At 35.2% G+C, this 27,571-nt stretch overlaps 1 protein-coding gene across 1 annotated transcript in view; it reads right to left on the minus strand.

The window, feature by feature from the left end:
- The window catches only part of ZMYM4 (zinc finger MYM-type containing 4), a 142,771-nt gene that overhangs the window by 14,912 nt on the left and 100,288 nt on the right, over positions 1-27,571 (minus strand). Inside the window, 19 exon segments of the mRNA XM_032361592.1 lie at positions 432-583; positions 2,675-2,770; positions 2,948-3,119; positions 8,831-8,925; positions 9,278-9,457; positions 10,251-10,304; positions 12,180-12,351; positions 13,049-13,167; positions 16,205-16,349; positions 17,332-17,369; positions 17,695-17,835; positions 18,385-18,535; positions 19,121-19,293; positions 20,264-20,414; positions 20,588-20,863; positions 21,781-21,896; positions 22,387-22,537; positions 25,118-25,330; positions 25,441-25,615. Of these exon segments, the coding sequence (XP_032217483.1) occupies positions 432-583; positions 2,675-2,770; positions 2,948-3,119; positions 8,831-8,925; positions 9,278-9,457; positions 10,251-10,304; positions 12,180-12,351; positions 13,049-13,167; positions 16,205-16,349; positions 17,332-17,369; positions 17,695-17,835; positions 18,385-18,535; positions 19,121-19,293; positions 20,264-20,414; positions 20,588-20,863; positions 21,781-21,896; positions 22,387-22,537; positions 25,118-25,330; positions 25,441-25,615 (2,770 nt within the window).

Raw genomic sequence — 27,571 nt, forward strand, 5'->3', positions numbered from 1 at the left:
ATTGGGCTCGATCCCAGGACCCTGGAATCATGACCTAAGCTGAAGATAGCTGCTTACCCGACTGAGCCACCCAGGTACCTCTGTTATTTTAATATGCATTTAAAAAATTTTTAATGAAACCACATGATCTACATAAACACATATACACATACAGTCACCTATGTCACTTTTTGTGAATTTTGTTATTTTTGCCTTTTTTGTCCATAACTGAATAAAATGCACTATCCTCAATTTCTGTTCTTCTACTAACAGTCTCAATTTGACTTATGATATGATCGAGACTTTTAAACCAGGGAAGTGGTTCATTAAGAACAGAGTATAAAAGCAATACCAAAGGACCACATACACTATAATTTTTCAACTTGAATCAAAGGAGCTATCAAAATTATTAAAAACGCAATATATTTTAGAACAATTACTGAAACTGATACCTGCTGAATTCCAAGGCACAAGTATAAGATACTGTCTGGATCATATTTTTCACCATTTGGTCTCCGCACCTCTTGGATAAACTGGCATAAACCCAAACTCAACTCAGCGAAAGTGCAGGACAGAATATCTTCCTTCAGCTTGATAGAACGGACTACGAAAAGGTAGAAAACATCTGAAATATTAACTTATTAAAAAACATTAACTTATGAGAAACACAGTAACATTATTCACTGAAAAACTACTGACTACTACTGTGGGCTCAGGCACTGTAGTGTACACTGGTGAATACATGGATTACAGATAAACCCGATCTCAAGGCTTTTTCAGTTAAAGAAAGAAAAACAATGCAGTGCACCATGTGTACCACGTGCTATGACAGGGGTTGAATTTAAGAAGGATTCTAGGAAAGCAAATGAGGACCATCTATCTGATAGGGAAGGGTCAGGTGAGATTCTGGAGGATGCGACACAAATGCCAGACCCTGAAAGGTTTAAAAGAGTTAAACAAATGAATAAAGAATGGTAATCTAAGGACATAAAAATATTCACCAAAGTATTCCACAAAATACTAGTAACATGAGAGCTGGAGAAAACCGGGATTCTAAGATCTGATAAATTTAGAAAACAGCAGCATATTATATCAGTGTCTAAAGAATTTTCAAAGATATATAAAAAGGGGTTTATTAAAGGTTCTGAGAGTATCTGTATAAAAATGCTGTGTAACTTCCTCTAACTCAGATTAGAATAGAGAACACTTCAAATAACATACAACATCTTCATGCCCCTAGAAATGCTGAATACAGAAAAATGAAGATTGAGGGGACTCAGATGTACAGGAAAAAATCAAGAAGGGTAGATCAGGGTAGACTGTCATAAATCTAACCTAGCATATTAAGGCTTTGAAGACAACTAGGAACTGAATTAATTTTACCAGGAGAGTGACCCAATTTGATTTGCAGAGATCCTACAGAAATTGCAGATCCTACAATTTGATATGTAGAGAAACTACTCCAATAGAGACTCTACTTCAATTCGGATTAAAGTGGAAGCACTCTTTCTAGTCACTGCTATTCTGCATTTAGACAAGTTTGCATGTTTTCAAAGACGCACCTGAGCTTCCCTGATTTGGTTTTGCAAAAGGTAAATGGTGGTTCAGAAGGGCAAGGACCATGTTTGACCTTTTCACCAAAGTAACTAACTACCATGCATGGTACATACCTGGTACATAAATTCAGTACTTTTTGGATGAATGAATAGCAGAAATGAGTAGGCATCTCCTATGGTTATCGCATTTAGGCCTGATAGTCTAATATAATATTACCTCTTCATTCTCCCTACCCCTTTCTTCTTTAAAACAAAGAGTGTTGTGGTTCAAACTGGGAGTTAAAGGGCATAATAAACCTCCCTCACAGAAGTATACTTTTATCACTCAGCAGAGATTACACATGATCTGCAGGAACTCAGTGAGTCAGTCACAGACCACAGCAGCCAGTAACTGCTCCAATAAGGAGAGTGACATGTACCTAAAAGCCAGCAGGGTGGACTGAGATGAAGCCAAGAGTGCACGCAATTACCTGGTTGTTAAAAAGAAGGTATAGTTGGAAAGAGGCAAAATATCTAGTGACAAAGACATATTCATCCATTCCTGCCATGCCCATCTCATTCCACAAAGATTACAGCAAGTATCTTACATAAAACACAGATAATAAAAAAGAAAATAAAAACTAAAAACAAAAGTTTAGAATAGGAACTTCAATACCAGGGAAGAAAAAAGTTCAAGTAGGCTCTAAAATTAAACACTGCTGCTCTATGTGAATTGTTTATTGGGTCCCAAATTTCCTGGCACCCAGTCTCACAGAGGTTATTATTAGGAAAAATTCCCACAGAAGAGAAAAGGCTTTTCCAGGTATTTTTCTCAACACCACCACCAGAAGCAGAAGTGTTACACTGGGTTCCATATGGGTTATTTTACAGATAAGGGCTCAAGAATACAGATTTGAGTCACCCACATAATGTTAGAGAAAGGAACACAATTCCTCATATTTGTGTAACAGATTCATGCCCATACAACCTTACCTTTATAACAAGCTCTTTATAATTGAGAACAGGATATTAATTTCTCTTTTACCATAAAACTCCAAATTTTAAACAATCTCAAATATTCCCATTTACAAATTTAAAATTGGCAATAATATTAAAAGTGATTCAGAGAATTCAGACTACAAAGAGAGAAATGATTTTACCTCTACAGCTTGGGTCTGAGGATTCTTGAGAGAGTGCATGGTCTTGAGAACTTCCTAAAGAGTCAGAACATGGGCTAGATGCAGCATGTTCAATACCTGACAAGAAGAGAAAAAGAAATAAGAAGTTTAAATAAAAATGGGAAAATTTAACACCAAAACCAAAGTTTTATGCAGTTTTTGACCTAGTAGGTATCCCTTTTGTATAGACTGATGACTTGAATTATATAACCCCAACCCTCTCAATCAAGACACAAATTCATGCTGTGTATTTACCGCCACATTTCAGATCCCCCTGCTCTTCCTTGGCATTTTTCCACTGAACCCAGTTCTTCCAGGCATTTACCCCATACATGTATTTCAGTGTCATCCCAGACACTGAACACCCCTGAAAGGCTCCTTGAATAAGACTTCTGGGCTCCACAGCTACTATAGACTTCTTCCGTCCCTGTAAGAATTTCAAAAATTCACAGAATATAAAATTTAGTTATGAATCTTTAAGAAACACAGTTCTCAATGAATGAAGAAAATAAATTTACAGAACACACAATTAACTAAAGATTCAAGCTCTTCAAGCTAGAAAGAGTTTTAGAGGTTAATCAAAACCACATGAGGAAAGAAAAAAAGAGAGAGCTGAAATGCAGAACTCTAATAATTTCTAACATTAAGTACTCACTATGTTCCAGATACTGAACCCACCCAATAAGGTATGAATAACCGTTATTACCACTCAGGTCTACTTCATGGAACAGATGAGCAGATCCATTCTGGGATACAAAAAAGACCCCATATATTCTCTAATTACAATCAAATCAAACTAGAAACCAATAAAGAAATGATGTTAAGAAAATCCTCGAGAATTAGAAATTAAACAACACATTTATAAATACCCATGGTCAAAGAAGAAACCACAAATGCAATTAGAAAGTATTCTGAACTTCAGTGAAAATGAAGACATCAATTTTTCCCCCACAGTACTAAAACTTACAATGACATTTATAATATTAAAATGTTTCTATGAAAAATAAATCAAAGTCTAAAATCAAGAATCAAAGCTTTACTTTATGAAACTAGAAAAAAGTAGACCACATTAAAACCCAAAGTAAGAGGGCATCTGGATGGCTCAGTCAGTTAAGCATCTGGCTCTTGAGTTCAGCTCAGGTCATGATTTTGGGGTCATGAGATCAAGCCCCACATCAGGCTCTACACTGGGCATGGAGCCTGCTCACCTGCTCACCTCCCTCTCCCTATGTCTGCCTTTCTCTGTCTGTCTCTACCACACACTAAAAATAAATGAATAAATAAATAAGATAAAACCCAAAGTAAGGAATATTAAAGAAATAATAAGGAAAAAAAATCAATAAAAATGGGACAGAGGATAAAAATAATAAAATTAAAAAGCTGGTTCTTTCAAAAAATTTAAAAAAAAAATCAATACATTTCTAGCTAGAATGATCAGGAAAAAAAAGACAGAAAACATAAATTACCAATACCTGACCCTAGGTACATTAAAAGGGGAGTTAAGAGAATGCAGTCATGCCCATAAACTTGATAAGGCAGATGAAGGAATTTCCTGAAAGACACAAACTAACAAAGCTTGCTCTAGAAGAGATAACCTAAACAGCCATAAACATTTAATTCATAGTTTAAAACTTTCCTACAAAACCCCTGTAGACCCACCAGTTAAATTCTATCAATTTTATTTTAGAAAACAGAAAAGGAGTAAACACCAACTCACTGTACAATGCTACCATTATGCTGAGAACAAGGCCAAAGAATCATTACAAGACTACAGATCAGGGGCACCTGGGTGGCTCAGTGGGTTAAGCCTCTACCTTCAGCTCAGGTCATGATATCAGGGTTCTGGGATCGAGTCCCGCATCAGGCTCTCTGCTCGGCAGGGAGCCTGCTTCCTCCTCTCTCTCTCTCTCTCTCTTGCCTCTCTGCCTACTTGTGATCTCTCTCTGTCAAATAAATAAAATCTCTGAAAAGAAAAAAAAAAGACTACAGATCAATCTCTCTCTTCAATGGAAACATTTATAAAACCTTAACAATATATTGGCAACCTGAATCCAGCAACAGACAGAAGAATAAATACATCAGAATAAAGTAAGGTTTATCCCATGAATGCAAAGTTAGTTGACCGTTTTAAGAATTAATGTATGTCATCATTTAATAGACTCAGAAAGGAAAAACTAGGTAAGTATCTCAATAGATTCAAGAGAGCCACCTGACAAATTTAACACAAATCATGATAAAAATTTTCAGCAAATTAAAAATAGAAGCGAACTTCCTGCCTGATAGGGGCTATCCACAAGAAACCTACAAGTAATATCACAGTTATTATGGCAAGACTGAACACTTGCCCTAAGATAGAGAATAGGCATGAAAATCTGCTCTCATCACGAATATTTCAACACTGTACTGAAGTTAGTACAATATATTAAAAAATCCTAGCTAGTACAATACATTGAAAAAGAAAAGAAAAAAGAAAGTGCATTAAGATTGGAAAGGAAAAAGTAAAACAATCTTTATTCACAAATAACAGGATTGTCTAAGGTACGATATCCTAGACTTTAATCGAGCAAAATCATAGTACATATAATCGATAAAGAAAAAGAAATCTTGGGGTGCTGGGGTTAAGCACCCAACTCTTGATTTTGGCTCAGGTCATGATCTCAGGGTCATGAGATCAAGGCCCACCCACAGTGGACAATACTCGCAGCAGGGGTATCTGCTTGAGATTCTTTCCCTCTCCCTCTGCCCTTTCCCCAGCTTCTCTCACTCTCTCTCTGAAATATATAAAATTTTTCAAAAAAGAAAAAGTATCATGTTAACTGGAATTTAAAGAAAAACTTGAAACAAAAAATATATATATTAAGAAACAAATTAAAAATAAAAGAAAAAAATCTCTATTTTTATATGAGAATGAACACCAGAAAATGAAATAAAAAATACTACTACTTAAAACAGGATCAAAATAAATTTCAAAAACTTACTAGATAAATTTAGCAAGTATGAGACTTGAACAGTATAAACACTCGTTGTTGTTTTATAAAGATTTTATTTATTCATTTGACAGAGAGAGAGTACAAGCAGGGAGAGCAGCACATAGAGTGAGAGGGAGAAACAGGCTCTCTGCTGAGCAGGGAGCCAGATGCAGAACTCGATCCCAGGACCCTGGGATCACACACTTGAGCCGAAAGCAGCCGCTTAATGAACTGAACCACCCAGGTGTCCCTAAAACACTGCTGAGAGAAATTAAAGACAAAGGAGAAAAATACCATCTTCATAGATAGGACAGCTCAAAATTGCAAAAATATCAATTCTCTGCAAACTGACCTATGGATTCAGAACAACCCCAACCAAAGTTCTAGCACGCTTTTTTGTAAAAACTGGCAAGTTGATTCTAAAATTTATATGGATATGCAAATGATGATTTTGAAAAAGAACAAAGTTCAAAGACTTACACTCCTGACTTCAAGACTCATTATAAAGCTACAATAATCAAGACATTTGGTACTATATTAAAATATACAAAACAGACATATTAAAATAGACATAGTTCCCTATTCAAGGGAACAGATCAGAAATTCAGAAATAAACCGACACATACATAGTCAGCTGATTTTTAACAGAAGTGCAACACAGGGGCACCTGGCTGGCTCAGTTAAGCATCCAACTCTTGATTTCAGCTCAGGCCATTATCTCAGGGTCCTGGGATCAAGACCCACAACAGGCTCTGTACTTAGTGCAGAGTCTTCTTGGAATTCTCTCCCTCCCCCCTCCCTCTGCTTCTCCCCCTGTGCTTTCTTTCTCAAATAAATAAATGTTTTTTGTTGTTTTTTTTTATTAAGTGCAATGTAATTCAATGAGGGAAAGCACAGTCTTTTCCAAGTTGGTACTAACCAACTGGACATCACAAACGAAAACAAGAAACCTTGATATTTTACTCAATTCATACATAAAAATAATCTTGGAATGACACATATAAGCTAAAGTATAAAACTAGAAGAAAACATAAGAGTATCTTAGTTCTCACAGGTTAAGCAAAGACTTTTACATGGAATACTAAAAAGCATGAATCATAAAAGAAAAAAATTGAAAGGACTTTTACAAAATCACAAAAGTTCTGCTCTTCACCATTAAGAAAACAGAATTGAAATTGCAGAATAGGAACAAAAGTCATGTCTGAGAAAAGAAATACATCCATAATAAAGAACACAACTCAGTGAGATGACAAACAACCCAGTTTAAAAAATGAGCAATAGTTCTAAACAGACACTTTACAAAAGAAGATATAATAATGACAAATATGCACATGAAAAGATGTCCAACATCATCAGTCATTAGGAAAACATAAACTAAAGCCACAGTGAGATACCACTACGCACTGGCTAGAATGGCTAAAATTAACTGACAATACCAAGTATTAGCAAAGTCATGGAGCTGATTGGAACTCATACATTCTTGATGGGAATTCAAAATGGTACCAGCTATTACTTTGGAAAACCATTTGATAAGCTTTCTTACAAAGTTAAAAACACACATACTGTAAGACCTAGCAATCCCACTTCTGCGTGTTTTTCCTCAAATGAAACTGTATGTTCACACAGACATTTATATCTAGAATGATCATAGCAGCTGTATTTGAAATTGCCCAAACCTGGAAATAACCCAGGATTTCCAACCGTTAAACAAATTCTGGTTTGTCCATACAATGAAATGCTACTCAGAAATAAAAAGGAATGAATGGCCTTCTGATACATGAAACAACATAAGTGAATCTCCAAAACATTATGCTAAGTGAAAGAAGCCAAACAGAGAAGACTATGAATTGTGTAATTCCATTTATATGACATTTTGAAAAAAGGCAAAGCAGTACCATTTTGCATCAATTTGCAAAGGAGATTGGTGGTTATCAGGAGCTAGAGAAAATTGATTCCAAAGGTCATGAGGGAGCTTTTTGGGACAGTGGAAGAGCTATGGTTATGGTGGTAATTACATACTAAATATGTATGTTGAACGTCATCAATTTTACACTTAAAATTTATAAATTTCTGAATCCAATTATAACTCCAAAGAGATAATTTTTTTTAAATAAGGCTATTAGTGGGGCGCATGGGTGGCTCAGTGGGTTAAAGCCTCTGCCTTTGGCTCAGGTTGTGATCTCAGGGTCCTGGGATCAAGCCCTGCACTGGGCTCTCTGCTCAGCAGGGAGCCTGCTTCCCTTCCTCTCTGCCTACTTGTGATCTCTGTAAAATGAATAAATAAAATCTTTAAAAAATAATAATAAGGCTATTTAGTCTTTCAGTTTTAGTATGGAAAATAAAGAGTCCATGTGAATTTCACTATTATACTATATTATAAAAAATAATAACTTCATTGTTATAATATGTAAAAAAGAAAAAAAAACTGAATTTAGAGACTTTAAAAAAAGTATACAACGAAGATTATAAAAAACTTTTTAAAGTAAAATAGAACAAAACACCCTTGATTATAAAAACCAAAGAGAAAGACCATGATAAAAGAAATACAAAGTAATGGTCTTTTTTTTAACAACAGCTGTCTGTCATATTATCGATATTTTTAGTTCATCAATTATAATACAAATTCATTAAAATGTAATGATTATGTGGCACATACAAAGGTGTTGTGTCATATGCTATTGTGGAGTGGCAGAATGCTGCTCTTTCTTGTGTCTGTATGGCTGAAGCCTGGACCATGAGTAAGTACATGCTCCTAGCTCATCAGACCCCAGTAATTCCAGAATGACTTACTGTAACACAAGTGAGTAGCAGAACAGAGTAACAAACTATCCACTAGTAAACTGCAAATTTTCCTGGTAACCCTTCTATCAGATGGAAAAGGCTTTTAATGATGATCCAGATGATGACAATGGCAACAAACACTGAGCAGCTACATAATAACCACATACTAAGCATATGCCATGTGCTGCGCTAGAAAACTTATCTTACCAACTCTATTACCGAAACATCAAGGTTTACACATCCCTTTAAAATATTCAAAAGATATGGTTCTTGATTATACAAAACAGAAATAAAGGCACAAAACTACAAGACTGTGTAAAACAATATATGGAATACACTAAAAAACACCAAGGAAAGAAAATGGTAAAAAAATTAAGCTACTGCTTACTCTTCGTCTAGGCTGAGGGAAGCCATCTCTGTGCCGTCGTCTTGTTCGGGAACGAGCCTGGATTCCCTGTCCTTTATTCAGCGGGTCAAAGGATTCTATAATAATTAGCAGAAAGCATAATTTGAGGTAAATAACTCACAGATTTATATAAAGACAGACTGGGGGAGGAAACATCAGGTAATCATCTCTATATTATTTTGTTCATGATAAAATAACTTACTTATATTCTTAAAAGAAACAAAAAATATAGCACTTAAAAACTTCTTTAAAAATCAAGGAAACCTCCTACATGGTTACAATGGAAAGGTTAAAAAAAATTAACCATTTATCATTTAACCTTCAAAGGTAGGGATCATTTGTGTCCTAGATTATTACACAGTATATCTGCTTCATAATGTCAACAAATCAAGATGTTCTAAAATCAAGAGTATTTTATGTCACACAAACCAGATGGAAAATCTGCTTCCAGATCCTGCTCAGTTTCCCCTTTTGAGAGCGGTTTCAAGTCTGAATCAGCATCTTGCACAGCATTTGACTTTAAGGCATAATGATTCAACTCTTCCTCCCAGCTATGTGGAGTAGATACTGCCTCTGATTCAAGGTCACCACTGTATGTACTTCCTTGGTCTGAAACAGACAGAAAACAAACTCAAAATAAGACAGACTCTATATAGCTGAGAAGCCTTCTTGAACTCCAGAATAACAAAACTGAGATATGATTGCTGATTTAACTAAGTACACTAAAGAATGAAAACTTCTTCACCAGCCTCACGAAACTGGCTTCATATTCTTGGTATACACTTTAGATTTTATCTCAATTAATCCTTAAAACCAGTATGTGAGGGGTGCCTAGTGGCTCAGTCATTAAGTGTCTGCCTTCGGCTCAGGTCATGATCCCACGGTCCTGGGATTAAACCCCACGTTGGGCTCCCCACTCAGTTGGAAGCCTGCTTCACCTACCCCCAGACGCCCTTCTTGTATTCACTCTCTATCTTTCTCTCTCTGTCCAATAAATAAATAAAATCTTAAAAATAAAAACAACAACCCAGAAAGAAAAAAACCAGTATCTGAGGTACCTTTTATTATTCTCATTACATATAAGCATACACAAACACCTGATGCACCCTACAAGTAAATAAAATTGCAAATATTAAATCCAAGGATACTAATACTTTATTATTTATATTACTAAATATTTTCTTTTAAAGATTATATATATTTATGAGAGAGAGAACACAAGCGGGGAGAGGGCAGGGAAGACGAAGCAGCAGACTCCCTGCTGAGCAGGAAACTTGCAACAGCTCTATCCCAGGACCCTGGGATCATCACTTGAGCTGAAGGCAGACACTTAACCAACTGAGCCACCCAGGCGCCCTGAGGATTGTATTCTAAGATCTGAAATATATGTAGAATTACAAACCTTTTTCAAAAATCTTGGTGTCTAGAAAGAGTTCCTGTTCAGAAGTTTGGGATCCTAAAGAAAGAAAAAAAAGGTATACATTTAACAACTTACATATATACATAAAGTAAACTGGATCTCAAATGAAATAACTGCATTACCTAAATAAATCGTACTAGGGAATGCTAAAATAGCCTTCATATGGAGAAAGAATGATTCATTAATAAAACTAGGCATTAGTGGTAAATGAAGTCAAAGAAATTATGACTGGTAACAGTAGTTATATTTCTAGGTAGTAGTATGAGAGAAGTCAGGTCAAGAGAGACCTTTATTTTAGATTTTACACTCCTGTGCTTTCTGAATTTTTTTTTTTTTATCATGAAACACATACGCACACACCCACAACTTACAAATTGAAAAATATGCTTTGAATTGCTTTTTTCTCCCAAAATATAATATGCCTTACCACTGCACTGAAAAGAACAGAGTTTTACCAATTAACTACTTAAAAAATAAAAAGTGTAAGGACTGAAAGTAAAAAAAAAAAAGAAAAAGAAGAAGAAGAAGAAGAAAAGAAAAATGCTTTTTAAAGCCTAGGAAAATTGCTTTTTTTCTCTGAAATCATATATAAATTAGCCAGTTCCCTTCAGATGGAATTCATTTCTCCCTCCTGCATGTTTCTAAACCATTTGATTTTACTTACACTATAGTGATTACAACTATCTTTCTTGAAGGTTAGTTTTGAAAGTTTTTTCAGTCTGACTCAATTTTTAGGTTAAGGCAAACTTACAATATTTATACAGAGGAAGCACCTGAAAATGTTAACTATTAATATGAATGGAGATGGCAACCTAAAATGAAGTTTATTATCAGGAACTGCTCGAACTTCTAAACCAATTATCAGAAATTAGAAGATAAAATACCCTAAGACATTAAATTCCACATACAAATGGGTCTCAAATTACGAGATTATATACTAGAGAGCAAAATGAGACCAGAAACTGAGATAATAACAAATAGGCTTTTTATGCATCTCTGAGAATATATATGATTTTAAAACTTAATGTCAACACAAGAGGAAAGCTGACATTTTTTTCAAATGCTACAGTGTTCTGAAAATCATCTAGCATTTATTATGCAAAATCTAAACCTGGTGGCTAGCTTTGTAAAAACTGTCACTGAAAAAAAGAAAACATAAGTCAGGAAAAAACAATTTCCTGACACCTCAGTGATACAGGAAAAGGCCTTCATGTATTTCAACTATCCAAACACCATTTTCTCTATCTCTTCTTATACCTAACAAATCAAGGAGGTACTAATTAAGGCTAGAAACCTTTCTGGATATGTACTGCAACTTCTTGTTACTGCCATTTGCTTTGGAGTCAAACGGAATTCAACTGGTTCCATCACATCCTGACTGCATAACCAGGGCAAGTATGATATCCTATTTTCCAAATGAGGAGTTTCAAGTAAACAGTATTCACCCCACAGGGTGGCTGTAAAGGTTAAATGAGTGCATTTAGGACATGCCCAGGGTATGGTAAGCACATAACTACTATTCTTATTGATGGTCTATCTATCTATCATGGGATTTATCTATAGGTTATTTTGAGCCAAACAGTTTTCCCATCCTAAGGCTCTTCTATCAAAATGCTTACTATTATATAACAGGAATTTCTTAAATAGGTATCATGCTTGGAATATAGGAATAAACCCAGAACATAATCATGAAAATGGATTTACAGATTATTTTTCTGGAACAATTAAGAACTAAAAATAGAATATTAATACTTAGTTTTATAAAAAGGATAGAACTTTCAGTTATCAATTTTAACAAATCATATACTTGCTATTTAGAAACACCTGACTATCCAATACTTAATATTACTTGAATTACCCAAATATTTTTAAGTGTACTTTTTACTTTCTTTACTTTAAAATTATACCAACCTCCCTGGGATAGAGTTTTCTCCTTCTCTTCGTCTTCTGCAATCATTTCTGCCATCTCAAGAAGATCAGCTTCAAATGGATGTGAAGGAAGCTTCTCCTTAATGTCTTCAATACTCTCAGTGACTTTATCTTCATTATCCATTGAGGATGGAATTAGCATAGGGACAGGCATCTGAAAGACCAAGAACAGTTTCTGGGGAGTATGTCTGTCAACAAAACTATTATTTGTGAGATGATTTAAGTACTAAAATAATGAACAAATGCAGGTATTTCTATTACTAAGGATTAAAACAGTCCTGCTAGTTTGTTCTTATAAGACTAGAGCCATCTGAATAAAAATTCAATTCAGTTCAATTTTCTAGACAATCAATAAAAAAATGTGTTTCTGAATCATCTAAAAGAGTAATTATCTAACACATTTTTGTTTCTGATTATATTCTTGCTTAACATTTTCAGTTTCACACAACCATTTTCCTTAAGAATTCACCAAGGAAAAATATGTTTCCAATAAAAAAAGAATACATTTCTAAGAAAAAGAATGATGTAAATCACAGTTTTTACTTTCTCACCCCCGCTAGACTCTAGAATTTTAGCACATACACACAGTTTCTGTTCTTTTTCTGTTTGAGTGGTCTTATTGTGTATGAAACATTATGAACAGGCTACATCACAGCATTCTCTGAGAAGGCAGGTTATAAAGAGAGGCAGTCCTTCACATACTCCATATTAAAAAATATAGTGATATGATAATAACCAACTATAGTCAGGAATATTTTACCAACAAGTGAAGAATTTTTTTATGGCCTTCTAACATATTAGTTGAGGAATACGTGCACTAAATCAGTCTTAATCTCTAAATGATTACTCACTGGAACTGGAATGCCAAATGGGACTGGTGCATACTGAGTATAAAGATGAAGAGGTATGGGCACAAACACTGGTACGGGAACTGGTACCACGATGATCTGGGGCTGACTTGGAGTGTCTTCTAATGAAGGGGAAAAAAAATTACAAAAAACAAAGAGAGTTAGAAACATTCCAATAACAAAAAACTTTTAAAGGAACAAAGATGTATAGTCCAAAAGAATTATAATTAAAAAACTTTTTAAAGCACATAGACTTGGGGTGCCTGGGTGGTTCAGTTGGTTTAGCATCTGCTTTCGGCTCAATGATCCCAGGGTTCTGGGATGGAGTCCCACATCAGGCTCCCTGTTCAGCAGAAATCTGCTTCTCCCACTCCCTCTGCCTCTCCCCCCAGCCTGTGCTCTCTCTCTCAAAGAAATAAAAGAAATCTTAAAAAGTAAAAATAAAAAGTAAAGCACACAGACTTATATATAGTTCAACGTAAGTGTAATCTTTGACACTCTGAGTCCAAAAAAGTAGAAATAAATGAATAGAGAAGAAAGGATTGAAGAGAGCAGTGATTAAAAGTGGTCAACACAACAATGATTGATATGAAGATACAGTGAAGGAAGGATATAATTTGGATTAATGAATATAAAGAACTGGAACAGTAATCTTAGAAAGAGTAATAGAAAACTGAGGGCACGGATTGCATGGAGCACGGGGTGTGGTGCAAAAATAATGAATACTGTTATGCTGGAAATTAAAAATAAATAAATAAATAAATAAATAAATAAATAAATAAATAGAAAACTGATAACATGAATAAGAACAGAATGTTGAGATTAAGTAGGCAGAAGAGCCATTTTTGGGAGGCTATAATGAACTTTTAAAAATCTTTCCAGTAGATAACCTGGAACTACTACAGATTGGTTAGCACAGAGTAATCTGATGAAAATGTTGTTTTACAAGCTTAATTTGGGGGTGCCTGGGTGCCACAGTCAATTGAGCATCCAACTCTTGGTTTCAGCTCAGGTCATGATGGCAGGGTCATAAGATGGAGCCCCACATCGGGCTCTGCGGTAGCATGGAATCTACATGAGGATTCTCTCGCCCTCTCCTTCACCCTCCTTCACCCTCTGCCTTCCCCTCATTCATGTGCACATGTACACACACTCTCTCTCAATAAATAAATAAAACCTTGCTTTAAAAAGTTTAATTTGGAGACCCTCTTAGCATGGAATAAGAAGAATATCATGTATAAAAGTAGGCAACAATTGCAATGTGTAGAGCTATGATGATGAGGACCTCAACCAGGAGGGTTATGATACCTATAAAAAAGAATGAATATATACAAGCAGATGTTCTGAGGTACTAGAAGATGAAATAGAACATAGAAACCTAAATATGAGTAGGGAAAAAGTGAGTATGATGGAGAATTCATTAAATTATTTAGTAGGTATCCTACAGAGTCCTTTCTATGTGCCAGAAAAATACCTTAGAAGATTATAAAACCATTAACGTTAAAGAAAGATGATGCTAGTGACAAGAAGTGAAAAGCTGACAAGCTGAGTAGGGTCAGAGTTGGGAAATAATATGGGATCAATTTTACCATGGTCCAGTGGATATTAAAAAAAATTACTTATGGATAGGGGACTGGGAAAAGTGGGTGAAGGGGAAAAGGAGATACAGGCCTCCAGTTATGGAAAGAGTAAGTCATAAGAATAAAGAGTAGAGTATAAGTAATACAGTCAATGATACCATAATAGCAATGTGATGGGACAGATGGTAGCTATACTTGAGTTGAACATAATGTATGAACTTTTCAAATCACTAAATTGTACACATGAAACTAATATAACACTATGTGTTAAGTATACTCAAAAACAAAAACTCCCAAATCACGTGATTAGCAATGTCTGATAACCAAGCTACATAATACTAAGTCATTATTAATTTAATACAAATATAGGCTAATGTCATCTGTAGCATTACTAGTCAATGTGGTTCATGGGAGCTTTAAGAAAGTCAAAGCCCCAGACCCCACTAAATTACAACATACTTAATAAAATTCCTAAGTAATGCATATGCATATTGATGTTTTATCAAACACTGACCTACAGGATAACCTTCCAGATCTAGGATTACTTTCTGGTTTAAGAATTCTGAGGCTTGAGGCACCTGGGTGGCTCAGTGGGTTAAAGCCTCTGCCTTTGGCTCAGGTCATGATCCCAGGGTCCTGGGATGGAGCCTGCATCGGGCTCTCCGCTCAGGAGGGAGCCTGCTTCCCCCTTCTCTCTCTGCCTGCCTCTCTGACTACTTGTGATCTCTGTCAAATAAATAAAATATTACCAAAAAAAAAAAATTCTGAGACTTTTTGGGTACCTGGGTGGAGGCCCTACTGCAGGAATGGCAGGCCAAGAATACTGGGTCCCAATCACCCTCGGCCCTAATCACTTGCAGGGCAGAGATTCTATGCCAAGAGAGGCAAGCTGAGAAAATCAAAGGATAGCACCATACCCAGAATCCAGAAAAGTAGCTGAGAGCTTTTGACTGGGGGAGAGGCGATTCATAAGAAAAGAAAGCCCTCTCGCACAAAAATCTGACTTTATTTGAAACAGAGGGTGGAAAAGTTCAAACCTAAGGATGCTCTACAAAACAATAGTTCCTCAGGGCGCCTGGGTGGCTCAGTCGGTTAAGCGTTAGCCTTTTAGCTCAAGCTGTGATACCAGGGTCCTGGGATGGAGCCCTGCTTCAGACTCCCTACTCAGTGGGGAGTGTGTTTCTCCTTCTCCCTCTTCCTTCCCCCTCCCCCATCATTCTCTCTCTCAAATAGATAAATAAAATCTTAAACAACAACAACAGTTCCTCTTAATTAAGACCCTGTCTATATAATTCCAAAATCTAGGCTTATTTCATAAAATTACACTGTTACTAATAACAAAAGAAAATGAAGTATTCAAAGCATGGCATTATAAATTAAAACGCTCTCTTTGCCATAATTTCTTAATTCTCAGAGGGTGAAAATACCTAACTCACTGTTGTGAGAACAAAACTGGGTAAAGTATATAAGCAACCAAATACATAACGCAGGAAACAGTAGGCACTCAATCAATGTAAGCAGCTTTCATATTCCTTTCCCCTAAAAAAAAATTTAAAGGAAGAAAGTGCAAGGAATATACCTGTCTGGCATTCTTTGTTTTGGGTATGTGGTTTGCAAGAGGTGGCTTTAGTCTGTGTAATGGGTTTGCACAATAAAGCTTTATTCTTCAAAAGTCTTGGGGGCTGGGAAGGTGGCAGTTTCAGGGCATCTGTTTGTGTACTTGCCTAGTAAAAAAAAAATCAGAAACCAAAGAGGTTTTCAAAAGCTTATGATTAATTACAAGAAATATTATAACTTCAAAGGAAATACTATATTGGTTTTACATGTAAGGCAGAGAACTTACTAAATATGTAAGAAATACAATGTTCCTGAAATAGCAAGAGTAATAAAATAGTTTGATAACTATATATGGACTCTGAATATATCTAATTAATAGTTCTATTTACCAAGAAAAACACTATTTCTATTGTAAGATTCTGTTGGTCAATAACAATATTGGCTATGTTTAAAATGAGAACTATTATTTCCTGGGTTGAGTCTTAGAAGACCTTGTTTTCAAGATAACTAGAAATAACAGAACCACTTAGGGTCACTTAAGTAACGTAAAAGAAAGATACAAAAGTTATCCCAGAGACCAGAAAACACTTTAGAAATGCCCCTGTTCTAGTCATAAGTTTTTATCATATTTACTTTTTTCTTCTCTTAAGAGACCAAAAAAAAAAAAAAAAAAAAAAACTGAGTAAAAACCCAACAATGCTTATTTAAGGATAACCTGCCCTGGGTGAAAAACAAAGTACATTTTGTAAATATTTCATCTATAATCTGACTACATTATAAAACACCTCAAATATCTTTTACACCTGGATTATGTAAAATTTAATTCTCTAAAACTAAACTAAAAAAACAAACGAACAAAAAAAAACCAACAAAAACATAAACCAACTCAACAAAAAAAACAGCCTTCAGTAACTATACAGATAGTTAATAACTTCAGTAACTATACAGAACAAGCATTCAAAGAAATCAAAGTACATAAAAGGCCTAATGAAATAACCAGAATATCTTGTTCCCAAAGATTAAATGAGCTTATAAAATTTATTTCATATAAGAAAGAATAAAGCAAGGAAAATTAGCATAGACATATTCATATGTATAAAGCTGGAACATAAATATAGTGGCAATACCAGTTAAAAGAATAAAACTTACATCACCAATGATTTTTGCTGTTACTGTTGGAACTGCACCTAATATAAATGAAAATAAATACTTAGGACCTTACACAATTATTTAAACAGCAGCATTTAAAGCTGATGGTGTAATGACAAAATCTCGTAACAAAAACAAGAATTATCTTAATTCACAGGAATACCACATGTAAAGTGTCACATGAAAAAAAAAATATCTGGAAGTGATGAAGACATTGTTTAAAGCCCAGCAGCCCATAGGGAGGGGCCACTCATAACATAAGTGTGTCAAACATAGGAAAATGATCACTGATGGAAAAAAAAGATACAGACTGACTGTATTCAACTTCAAAAGGCTAGATAAATGCTTTCAAATCAGACATACCTTGTAATACACTGTTAGAATTCACTGTGGGCTGAGCAGCAGGAGCACTGGCTAATGATACTACATTAGCTATAACTGGAGTTGAATCCTTTCTTAGAGATGGGGGCCCTGCTGAAGCAGCTGGCACCATGGAAATACTTGCTAATAAACAAAAATTTAAAAACCTTATAATTTACATGCACAAACAAAGAAATCAACATCTCAAGGAGGTTAAATGATGCTTTTAGCAAGGTTAAATTCTAAGAATCACTTTAGGATTAATTGGGCTTTTGTCTACCTTTTTAATTAGAGAAACTTAAAAGTATTCCATGTACTTTCTCTTGCATAACTATACATGTGGTATAGTTAAAAGGCATGTGATTAGACTCTACGTCCTTTGTTTTACTCTCAAATCCTTTTTTAAGGATGTCAAGGTATATATACACAATTATAAATATTAACTGCCATTCTTTCCCATACTTCTTAAAGAGTTTATTTAATTCAATGTGCTCAGAGAAAACACAATGAACTCATACAAAGCCTTAATCCAAGATGTTAAACAAAACAGGGATTTAAATGTTAATGTCATCAAACAGAATGAAATTTGTAAATTTGCATTTTATGAAATTATTAACAGGTGTTTAAAGTTCCCAATCTGTAGAACAGTATTTGTTCCTGGCACTGATCAAAGACTGTAAAGTTTAATTTTACCTGCATTGTTTTGTGAAGGTGGGTCACACATACTCTGCTGATTACAGAACATCAAGATACAAAGCAGGTTACAGAAATGCTTCATTTCTCCTCGCCATTTCAAGGACTCACTGAGTTTACCCTGTCGCTTACAACCATCACATTTGGCCATCTAAAAATGAAGATGGTAAAGGAGTAAAAAACAAATTATCCGTGGCCTGACAGAATTAAAGCAGCACACAAAAGACAAGTGAGGAAACTAACTTAGAATCTAGAATACAAAACTGAAGGTTAACTACCCTAAAATGGTATTTAACATTTTTATCTTTAAACTAAACTTTAAACTATCTTTAAAATAAACATTAAAAGTCACATTATAGAGATGCCAATAAAGGGTAATTTAAAAACACAGTGAAATCAAAATAAGACACAATCACCTTCAAAATCATCAGAAGACAAATTTATTTTAGATAAAAAATTAATAAAATGCTAATTTTAAATACTTTAATATCTTAAGACTGGTAAATCTTCTATAAGGAAATTTTTAAAAAAGAATGTAACTTCAGTGACATTAAAGTCTTCCTAAATCTTGTATTAATACTGGAAGAGGACATAATACATTTATTTTCTTTAATGCCATACAGTTAACACTTACAAGTTTTAAATCACTAAACTGCCCTTCGTACTACGTTAAAAAATAAAAGGAAGCAATATATGCCCTAACTTGAAAAACTCCAGGGATGTGGATTATATTTACCTGATAGAACAGAACTGTGTATTTGGACATGCATTCTTCACAACAGAACTCTTCTACTTTTCCCCCCAAATTATTCTGTACCAATTTGGGAGATGTCTGTAAACAATAACTGCACATTTTACAGTGATTTCCCCAGCGTTTTGCCAAGTCATGTTTATAAAGCAATTTGCAACCTAAAAACAGGAAAAATAAAATTTACGTGAGAAAAAAATACTAAGTATCTACATCTTTAAACTTAAATGCCCTGTGAAAATGTTTTCACACTTGGATCCTCACCAATTAGTAGATTAAGAGAACAATTTAAAGAAATATCATTTTCTTTTATTAAACAAAGTAAGATAGGACAGAAAACATTATTATGCATCACACATAATAAAAGCCAGTTTTATTTCATAAAAGTTTTATTTTACTTGGGTGGGTGATAACATACTAGGTCACAATGTAAAATGTATTCTTCTTGTGTGTTATGGTCAAAAGGTTTGAAAGCCACTAATCTAGGAAGCCAATTGTGTACAGTTTTAAAATAAAACATTTTAAACATAGAAAATACTAATCTAAATAAAGAAGACAATCTACCTGACATTGATTTGCCTATTCAGAAACATGTCCATTTAAAACAAAAGAAGTATAATCTTAGGATGCTACCAAAATTTAAGAAGTTCTCTTTAGAAATAAGAGTAACAGGAGTGCCCAGGTGGCTCAGTCGATTAAGTGTCTGACTCCTGGTTTCCGCTCGGGTCATGACCAATCTCAGGGTCCTGGGGTGGAGCCCTGACTCAGGCTCCATGCTCAGCAGGGCGGCTGCTTAAGATTCTCTCCCTCTACCTTTGCCCCTCCCCCACCTAATAAATAAATGATTTTTTAAAGTGCAATAACTACAAGATCCCTATCAACCTAATAACAGAAAATGTTTTTCATATCACCACCAACTTCTGTAATACAGTTCAATGATTTTTCCTTCATTTTGACATCTATATGATATGAAGGACTAGCTCAGAAGAAAAAAGCAAACCAAGTGTAAACAAAAGGCTTTGTTGTTATACACAAAGGATAAACTAGATATGCTTAAACAGTAACAGCTTAAACCATCAGTTACTTTTAAAAGGACCAACATGATCAGGAGTAAGATGATCTTGCCTTTACCTTCACTACAGAATGACTTGTCAGCACCTGAGAATCGCACAGTCTCCTTTACAATTTTCTCAATTTTACAATATTCACACATTGCCATTACATTATTTATTTTCTTATATTCATCAGAACAATTCTTGCCACAGAACTGAAACATTTTACCCTGCAAAGAAATAATCATCAAGTACTAATTAAACATTTGGTTTATCTTTTGGAAATTCTATTCTCTCTTACTTTCAAAACATGTAATGTAATTCTGAGAGATAAAAAGTCAGAAATGATTTTATATATAGGCCATCTTATACTCAAACCCTTTATCAGGATCCTATACTTTACCTTATAGTCAAGAAGTTCTGGTTTTGTGGCAAAAAGACGGTTACAGTGCTGACACTTGAGTTTCACAACACTTCGTGCAAACCCAACATGCTGGGATTGCGCAGCAAGTCGCTGGAGACCAGCTGCAGCAGAGCTACTGATAGAAGTAGGAGAAACGGCAGAGGTGCTCCCCGCTCCTGCTGACACTGTTGAACCTGTGGGGATGCTTACAATTACTTGGCCCTGAGACAAGGGCACTACTGAAGAATTCATTCCTGCTGGTTTATTGAACAAATTCTGAAAAATGAAACATACAAGATGATCAATGTAATCATTTGTTCAAATAAACAAGCAAAATTCACTATCTTTGAGCAGCTTATAACTGAATGGGCACAGTTTCACTTACATCCAAAAACTAAAATAATTTAACCAATAATCTCATTAATTTTTTCAACTTTTTAAAAAAGTAATCTCTACGTGCAACATGGGCCTTGAAGTCCTGATCCTGAGATGAAAAGCAGTTTGCCCTACTGACTGAGCCAGCCATGGCCCCAAACTAATAACTTCCTTTAAAAATAATATCCTCCCGGGCGCCTGGGTGGCTCAGTGGGTTAAGCCGCTGCCTTCGGCTCAGGTCATGATCTCAGGGTCCTGGGATCGAGTCCCCTCTCTGCTCAGCAGGGAGCCTGTTTCCTTCTCTCTCTCTCTCTGCCTGCCTCTCTGCCTACTTGTGATCTCTCTCTGTCAAATAAATAAATAAAATCTTTAAAAAAATAATAATAATATCCTCCCTTGGGGCGCCTGGTTGGCTCAGTGGGTTGAGCCGCTGCCTTCGGCTCGGGTCATGATCTCAGGGTCCTGGGATCGAGTCCCGCATCGGGCTCTCTGCTCAGCGGGGAGCCTGCTTCCCTCTCTCTCTCTCTCTGCCTGCCTCTCTGTCTACTTGTGGTCTCTCTCTGTCAAATAAATAAATAAAATCTTTAAAAAAAAAAAATATCCTCCCAATAGATAATATGGGTAATAACAATTCCACTTAATGTTATGGGAGGCAGTTAAACAACAATCCTCCAAACACACCAAAAGTCAAAGAATCCACGTTTAACAACACTGAGAAAGTGTAGGCAATTGGGGCAGGAGCAAACACCTACCAAGTTTACAAACTACATAGCAGGCGCCTCACTGACTGGAGGAGAGGAAGATTTCTGAAGCCGTACCTGGAACGCGACAACACAGCTGTAGCTGCAGAAGTTGCGTATACTTCCATCTGACATGGCGAGGTGATACTGAGGGATTGCTGAGGTTTTACAACTGTTACACTGCACTTGTACACCTTAGCAAATCAAAATAAAAACTAATGAATAATATATACAAATGTATACAAATGTTTGAGAAAATAAGTAACTATTATCCAACATATGAAAATTCAAGGGCCAGGTCAAGTTGCAGGAACTGAAACTAAATCATGTCACATACAGACAGAAACTAACTTAACATTAATAACATTTCTGTTAATTTAAAGTTGGAACAGCCTACCCTGAAACTACAAAATAAATGAATACTGAAATAAATCAGGTACGGATAAAAAGATATATTAAAGAAGCCATATGAAATTCTTTTGGAAAAGGGGAATACACAAATAGGCAAGCAAATAAACGTCTAACTTAAGAAATCGTGGCAAGAGGTGATATTTTACAAAACAGATCTGAAATATTTTAAATGCCTTAAAAATCAATTAAATTTAGACAAAAATCTGTACCATACAAAAGAGCAATAACCATAACTTTTGTCAACTATTATATAGTTTATGAAACCAGTATTACCTGCAGAAGTAACCATTTTAACTCTGTAAGCAGATAAGCAATTAACAGAACAGAAAAGCTCTGTCTTTCCCAAGCTATTGGTATTTTCAATCATTTCTGCTGAGGATCTCAATGATTTGCAAAGCGCACATGGTGTAATTTTGGCTGATTTCTATTAAGAGAATAAAATAACATTCATTTTTACCAAATTATAAATAAAAGCATAATTCTTTGAAATGTTTATACTTAACACTGGTTGAGATATTTTAAATTAGTGGCTTTCAAACTTTTACGATTACAATCCTCAGTAAGAAATAAATTTGACAAAGTGACCCAATACATACTTTTGAGGTTTTACTTGTGTATTACACATATATGTATATAAAACTGAAAAAGTTTCATAAAACAATATAAATCATGATGGCATGTGATGCATGTTTATATTTTACATTCTATTTTATTTCATTAAAAAAATAAGGCTGACCATAACCTGGCAATTAATTTGGGGATCTATTAATTGACTGTAACTATAGTTTAAAAAATGGAATTTTAAAAAAGTACACAACAGGCAATTCATGCTCTTACATTATACTAAAGATCAGAAGAAACCCCCCCTCCAAAAGGTCCTATCCATGGCCATAAAATGTGAATTCAAGAGAATAAACTTATTAGAAAATTCATTACCAAATACTCTACCAGTATTAACAACAAAGCACACAAAGCAATAAGCAAGGAAGCAATGAAGTGGGAGCAAACTTTGGATATCAAAGTGTCTACATATAAGCAATCAATGAGTCTGTTTAGCAAACAATGCTAAATACTACTAATGTATCATGTATTCAGGGTAACTTATGAAGTATATCCAGTATTCATTATCTCTGTGAAATTTCTGCTGATAGTTTCATCTTGTCCTATCAAGAAGAACTGGTCATGTTTCCTCTGTGCCCTCCTGTACCATAATACTTCCATCATACCATCTCTACTCAGCAGTAGGCCTATCTGCCCGGGAGAGACAGGCAGACCTTCAAAACAGGAATCACATCTAATGTTTGTTTAATCAACTACATATAAAGAAGGAAAAAAATTATATATGAAAAAGGAAAGAAAGCAGCAGATATGACCATCTTCAATACGCCAGGTTCTATACGAGGTACTTTCCCATTCTTAGTTCACATAATCCTAACAACATCTCAGTAACAATAGTAGTATAACATCCATTCACAGATAAGAAAATGGGCCCAGGAGTTTGACTGCTTTCCCCATGGTAAAATTCTGTTTGAATAGAAAGTCAAGTAATCAAATAGAGATCTGCTTTACTTCTAAATTCACATTCTTTCTCTAAATCACAGTACATATTAATATGTGAGAAATTTAATAGATATTGGCTAAATTAAAAATAATAAATTAATTTAAAATTAAGATGATTCAGGTGCATGGGTGGCTCAGTGGATTAAGCCTCTGCCTTTGGTTCAGGTCATGATCTCAGGGTCCAGGGATCGAGTCCCCCATGAGCCTCTCTGCTTGGCAGGGAGCCTGCTTCCTCTTCTCTCTCTGCCTCTCTGCCTACTTGTGATTTCTCGCTGTCAAATAAATAAATAAAATCTTTTTTTAAATAAATAAATAAAATAAAATTAAGATTATTCGACCTATTTCTCCTTTTGTGGAATATGAACCATCTTTCAATGGACTGAATCCAAGTAACTTTAAACAATACCAAGAAACAATACCAAGAAAATAGTCCTTTGGACAAGGATAAGCTCATGAAGATACTTGCTTTTTTCCCCCTGTGAAAGCAAAACCAAGGTGTTTCTAGAGGAGTAAATAAATAGTAAAGCTAAGCCCCTTTAATGTGCTCCATAATAATAAGGAATAGACAGAAACACTGTATAACACTGAAAATTACAAAATCACTGCAAAGTATTAATACTAATTTAAAAGAAATTTCTCACACATTACATTCATGAATCTTGTTAGACTGTATAAAAATTCACTATTTTAAGAAAAAGAGTGATCAGCTAATACACTGAAACAGGAAGGCACTGTAAAATTTAAAATCTAAAAGGTTTTTACTATTCCTTTGGATTTATGAATTTTAAAATCTAATTCGTGATCAAAATTTACTAATACAATACAAATACAGTAAAAATGAAACTACCTAACAGACATTTGTCATACAGCATTCATCTAATTCATCTTCTATAAACCTCATCAATTCACAAAATAATATATGATGTACATTTATTTTTTCCTATTTCATGAAGAAAAGGAAAAACCTTTTAAAAACAATCCTAAGATTTTTTTTTTCTGAATTCCAATTTCAACTATATGGATTTGATGGCAAGAATATATGTTAACTTGGACCTTACCTTGTCAAATAATAAAGTATACACTTATACACAAACCAAAAATATATTTCAGAGAAAGTTATTCACCAAAAAGATGAGACTGGGTCTCTCTGGGAGATGCATTATTTTGCTTTGTGCATTTTCAAAATATTGCTCAAAAACATGAATCATATTTTAAATACCAATGCCATGCCCTAAAAACATGTATTTCAAATGCACGAAGAGAAAAATATGCTACTTATAAAACTCTGTGAGTGGATTTTTAATACATATTCATTTGACAGGTTCTATTTATATGTTAAAATATTAAGCTAATAATAACATCTTAGTATTTTTGTGACAACATGTTCATAAATAAGATCTACCAAAACAAATAGATCCTCCTAAAAGGAACAACAGTCATGTACCTGCTTATATGCTGTGACACACGCTGAGCTACAAAACTTCTTGGACTGGCCCTCTATCTGAAGCATGTGGCACTGCCCAGAGCCACTGTAACAGTAACCCCCACAGTTCTCACAACAGTTCATCGTGAGGTTGTTGGCAGAACGAAACTTCGAGAAGCAGGCATCACTGCAAAGTTTATGTACCACATTCTGGTAATTAACTTCATGTCGAATCTAGGAATTAAAAAACAATACACCACCAAAAAGCGGAGACCATCAAAAGCTGATCTTAAGCACAAACATTAATCTCTCTGGAACCCCTGCCCAAAAGCAAGATGACTTACAACAGCATTCTTCTGACACATGCTGCATTTGGTTGAAATGCTGTTCGTATTTATGGTGACAACAGGTTTCCTTTTCAGTTCATATGTTGACAGACATGACTGGCTGCAAAAATCTTTACTAGTGGTGCTATTTTCAAATTGGGCACTGATCACATCCTTTGGATTTAAAATATCTCTAAAAATGATAACAAAAACAGGATAAGCCACAGTATCATTTGTATTTTTCCTTTTTGTCAGTTAAAATAAATAAAACAGGGGAGCCTGGGTGGCTCAGTTGGTTAAGTGTCTGCCTTTGGCTCAGGTCATGGTCCCAGGGTCCTGCCTGGGATGGAATCCTGCATCCAGCTCCGTGCTCAGTGGGAGTCTGCTTCTCTCTCTCTCCCAGGCACCCGGAGTACTTTTTAAATAATTTAATTTGTAGGGGTGCCTGAGTGGTTCAGTGGGTTAAGGCCTCTGCCTTCGGCTCAGGTCATGATCTCAGGGTGCTGGGATCAAGCCCTGCATCGGGCTCTCTGCTCCACCGGGAGCCTGCTTCCCTTCCTCCCTCTCTGCCTGCCTCTCTGCCTACCTGTGATCTCTGTCTGTCAAATAAATAAATAAAATCTTAAATAATAATAATAATTTAATTCGTAAGCATTAGTAGCAAAGCTAATGAAGATTCAAACACTTCTAAGGCCCCCTACCATTCCATACCTTATTCTAACCCCAAACCAGTGTTCCCACATAGCAGTTTATTAAATACATTAAGTGCAAACCATTTTAAAAGCCAATAGAAGGGGCTCCTGGGTGTCTCAGTTAGTTAAGCAACCAACTTTTTATTTCGGTTCAGGTCATGAACTCAGGGTCATGAGATCGAGCCCCAGGTTGGGCTGTGCGCGGAGCATGGAACCTGCTTGAGATTCTCTCTCCCGCTCTCTGCCCCTTGTTGGCTCATGCTTGTACTCTCTCAGGAAGAAAAAAAAAGCCAGTGGGGGAAAAAAATGCCTTGATGGAAATTTTCTAAATGGTATCTCTCTCCCATGAGTATACACCCACATTAATAGTATATAAATGATTATATTCAACCTTTCATCTTAGATTTTACTAATAGAATACTTTTTACAAAAGATTACAACTTCAATAAAAGATAATAGTAAACATAATGGAATCATCACAAGGAATACCTCCTTGTTGTATATACTTGTATATATACCTTCTATATATACCTTGCATATACTCATGGAGTGTATAACTCCATACCTCATCTTCTGTACTTAATAGCTGTAGGCTCTTCTAACTTTCTGCATGTTTTTGCCTTCACAATTACTTTTTAATTAGTTTTTTTTAAAAGATTTTATTTATTTGACAGAGAGAGAGAAAGAACATGAGCAGGGGGAGGGGCAGAGGAAAAGGAAGAAGCAGGCTCCCCACTTAGCAGGGACCCCATTATGAGGTTCTATCCCAGGACCCTGGGATCACGACCTGAGCTGAAGGCAGACGCTGAGCCAACTGACCCACCCAAGTGCCCTTAGATTTTTATATAGTACATTTACAGGGGTACTTATTGAGTACTTTTATTGAATCACGCACTATCTACACCCTGTGTCACAATATGGTACAAGCACGTACTCAAGAAGCTTACAGTATACTGGGACAAAAAGACAAGTGACATATAAAATACCATCACACAAGTGTCCTTAAAAATATAAAAGTAAAATAATTATGAAAAAGCGTAATGTACAATAATAGGAACAAAAATGAAGAAACAATTATTTCAGACAATATGTGACATGAAAGGCTACCCTACCTGACATTTTATCTATATCTAAAATAGGAGCTTTGGAAGGTTAAGGAGATAAGGATTGGGGAGCAGCATGGATCAAGGCAAGGAAAAATAAAAGCAAGTATTATTTCTCTTATGCCTAACATCCAACTACATTATATCTTACTGTAGATTTTATCTGATTCCAAATAGTAAAAATTCAGAAATGATACAGACAATCCTGAAATAGTGACTTCTTTGAGTATCATTACATCAAGTAATCTGATCTAACAATATTAAAAAAATTATCCTCCAAACTACCTCTTTTATGGAGGATCTGAAATAGATTTTTAAAAACAGTGCTAGGTCCTTATTACTAAGGAGACCTGA

This window comes from Mustela erminea, chromosome 10 (assembly GCF_009829155.1).
Source record: "Mustela erminea isolate mMusErm1 chromosome 10, mMusErm1.Pri, whole genome shotgun sequence".
Lineage (NCBI taxonomy): Eukaryota > Metazoa > Chordata > Mammalia > Carnivora > Mustelidae > Mustela > Mustela erminea.